Genomic DNA, 3,766 nt, shown 5'->3' on the forward strand with positions numbered 1-3,766 from the left:
AAACCTCAACACTTTAGATTTGAACATTAACCGTTTTATTTAATATAAAAAAGAATCCATTGAAACACATATGTATGTGTATAAAATACTTATTGGGAATGTCACTTGTTCAGAGCGCGGAGCGTTGCGTCGCTCCCGGCTTTACAATCAGGAATGATCTATATAAAAATGAAAATGATGGATACTAAGCTTTACCGCCCACAACTTGATCGTAATCCACAGTTGGCATCCACTATTTGACGTTCGGATAAGTGGTTGCCACTTATCTGTCAATTTGGATAAACTATGGAATACGATCTCAATTCTAATCCCACAATCGGCCGTCCTGACAAGTTATTCGCTCTCGAATAACTAACTCCATTTTTTCATATTTTCTGCAACTGTAATGGTCTTGTAAGGTCCTTCGTGGACTCCTATTTTTCTACTTCGTTAATCCTGTATCTAAAATTCCCCGTTCTATTCTTAACCGCAAAATGTCCTTGCCTGTGTGCTAACTTTATAATCTCCTCTTCCATGCCCGCGGGTACAACCAAAAATTCCTGGATGGGATCGTAATATACTAACTCATTTCTTATTTAAAACTTTTCATAGGTTTCATTCGCTAACGCTTTCCTTATTGTTCTAATCCAATCGTCTTGCAGTTGAGCTTCCGTCGACCTAAACTTTAACGAGTCCTCAATCATTAAACAGTATACGCGACGTAATGCGTCTACATGTCTCATCCGCGTTTCTGACCTAAGCTCGACTACACCATGGTACTCCGACGTGCTACCTAGAATAATCCCCTCTTTAAGCATTTTCCCAACTTGATCATCTATGTATCTTTGATCTTCGTATGACACTCGACGAGGCCGTTGATACTCTGGTCTCCAGTTTGTCAAAATTAACTTCATTTGAACTGGCAAATTCATCGGTTTCTGAGGCTGATATTTGTTTATCAACGTTTTGACGAACGCTGCGTCAGAATCTTCCAAATGTGACAACTCTACCTTATTCGATTCATTATCCAATTGCTTCTCTTTTTCACCTAAAAATTTAGATTCACTCTTATCATTGAAGCCTTTGCCATGACATACCCTGTCCGTTTCCTTTGCATCTACTTCTTTCCCCGGCACTCCCGGACTAACCTTATATCCGCACGCTTGTTCGGCAGAAACCCTCTCACTCACTGAGATTTCAGTTTCATCGCTCACTTGACTACATTTCCTTCCAACTTCTTTCCCTAACACTTCCGGAACAACCTGATCTTCGCACACTTGCTCGGCAGAAACCCTCTCACTCGCTGAGATTTCAGTTGCATCGCCCACTTGACAACATTTCCTTCCAACTTCTTTCCCTAACACTTCCGGAACAACCTGATCTTCGCACACTTGCTCGGCAGAAACCCTCTCACTCACTGAGATTTCAGTTTCATCGCCCACACTTTTAACCGCCAACTCATTGGCACCCGTGTCTTCACACTTTTCCCTAACCTTAATAGGTTTTCTAAATCCTACCCTGCCGTTACTAAACACCAAATCCACTTCTTTAAGTATATCGTTTCCCAACATTGCCGCGTAGGGTATATCATGCACTCTTACTAACTCAAACTTGACTTCCACTGTCATACCTTGTACAGTCATCTCTGTTATAAAGTTACCCATTGTTGTAACCTCGCCTTTTCCTAATCCATAAAGCCGTTGTTTCTCTTTTCTAAGACTAACTTCTTCCAGCTTCATAAACGTAACGTACCTCAATATACTGGTGAAGCATCCCGTATCTACCAATGCGCTAAACGTGATCTCGTTAATCACCGCATTCACGAAAATATATTTAATTTGCCCTACACCGTTTTGATCATCTACTGTGTTAATCCGCTCATTTTTCACCACGCTAACCGGTTGTGAGACCCTTAAAACAAATGACGTTGTTTATTCCCTCTCGGGAGCACTCTCTAGCTAAATGATCTTCTTGATTACAACGGTAGCACCTCTTCTTAACCTGGTCTTCAGTACCTTTACTTCCATTTGACGGCTGAACGAAAACTTTACCACTTGCAACGGATGTACCTTTAATTCTTTCATATACGCGGATTTGCTCTTTTAATTCCTTCATACTACGCGTTTGATACAAAACACTTTTATTCGCTCGACTATCCGGTATACCCTCCACGAAATACTCGATTATACTCTTTTCATCGAGGGATATTGGCTTACCACTTTCGATGATAGAGTACAAGTATTCCTGCAGACTTTCTTTAGGTTGCTTACGCCTATTCCTCAGCGTACGATGTACCTCTGCGGCACTCAACTTTTCTCCTTTTTTTTCAAACTATTCCAATTCCTGATCCCTACAGTTCCTCGAACAAATAGCCTGGCTGCTCCCTTTAGCAACTGCTTTCCATATACGAACTTCTGTAAATCGTTCCACCCTACTGTTTCCGCAACTTCGTTGAACTCATCAACCCAGCGGGACACGTTATAAGTACCGTCTCCATAAAAACTGGATATGCTATCCTCGACATCCCGCAACGTAAATAGCACCCTACCTACACTTCTATCCTCTGTGGTGTATAACGAATTTGCTGATTCGTTATCACTTCCTCCCTCATCCACTTCATCTCCAAAAACCATATGCTGTAACAACCTCAATTGTAGGTCTTTTTTCCTCCCAACTGTACTTAAATTCAGCTCTCTCAATTTTTCCCTCAACATGTCCACGGTCATACCCTTTATTGTAGCTACGTCCATCTTACAAAATTATTTTATATTTACTTATACTCGTATATGTATGTATGTAGGTGTACAATATAGGTATGTATGTAATTATTTTAACAAAAATTATAAAGTATTCAAATCTACGGTATTCAAAACATTGCTACTACTTACGCCTATACGTAGTTATATAGTATTATTACAATGCATACATAAGTTAAATACAAAATACTGTAAGTATAAAATAAAGTTCAAATGATACAGTTGATACTGTACTAATTCTAAGTACTTCACTGAATAAACACAGTAAAAGTGTACGTATACTTGTAACTACACCAATTGTAAAATTTTTAAACTACAACAATTCGCAAAAATCTTATCTGGTTTGTTCTGCTCCCGCCGCTCACCCTCTGCTATCGAAAACGCCGACGCCGCTGCCGCTGAACCACAGTTGTATGTCTCTGCCCTCGTTGACTGCTGATGCACTTGGCGTGTTAACTTGCTCGCTCTGCTTCGCTACTATGTACACATGTGTGTCGTTGCTAGCCGCTAATACGCCTGTTGTACGCTGCTCTCTTCCTATTGGTGCACACTGTATGCCGACGCCGCTATTCCGCTTGCTCGCTACTTTGCTGACCGTTGTAGTTGCCGTTATATTCTGGCGTTCCAACGGTATCACTTAACGCTATCTAGGACTGCAGGTCCGTACCCCTGACGTGTACTTTGTGCCTTGCCGCACTGCGCCCGTTGGTTTTACTATTACCAATCACTTTCTGGAACCGCACGACTTTTTTTCTTTCTTTTTTGATTTTAGTTTGTGCTACCATTCACAGCTTCTTCACTGTCACAATTTCAAATTTTGTAACGAAATTTCTACCGCGGCTCAACTTTTTGGTCACATGCTGCATTCATTTATTTGTTATTTTTCACACAACTTGTATTTAACATAGTTTTTTCGCATCTCACTTCTCAGTTCACTCAGTACGTTTTCTTAGTTTTTTTTTTAAACAAGTTCACTTTTACCGGGGTTATCGCACTCAAGCGATCCCGGTTGAGCCCCCATTTGTAGGAAA

At 40.7% G+C, this 3,766-nt stretch overlaps 1 protein-coding gene across 1 annotated transcript; it reads right to left on the bottom strand.

Moving 5' to 3' along the window:
* Window positions 1-225: 225 nt before the first annotated feature.
* LOC120779600 lies at window positions 226-2,246 on the bottom strand. Its single transcript, XM_040111944.1, has 2 exons — window positions 1,404-2,246; window positions 226-1,289 (listed from the first exon to the last, which is right to left on the bottom strand). Exons 1-2 carry the CDS (start codon window positions 1,716-1,718, stop codon window positions 576-578), a joined length of 1,029 nt encoding a protein of 342 aa, XP_039967878.1. The 5' UTR covers window positions 1,719-2,246; the 3' UTR covers window positions 226-575.
* Window positions 2,247-3,766: the final 1,520 nt, after the last annotated feature.

Source organism: Bactrocera tryoni, unplaced genomic scaffold, assembly GCF_016617805.1.
Source record: "Bactrocera tryoni isolate S06 unplaced genomic scaffold, CSIRO_BtryS06_freeze2 scaffold_11, whole genome shotgun sequence".
Lineage (NCBI taxonomy): Eukaryota > Metazoa > Arthropoda > Insecta > Diptera > Tephritidae > Bactrocera > Bactrocera tryoni.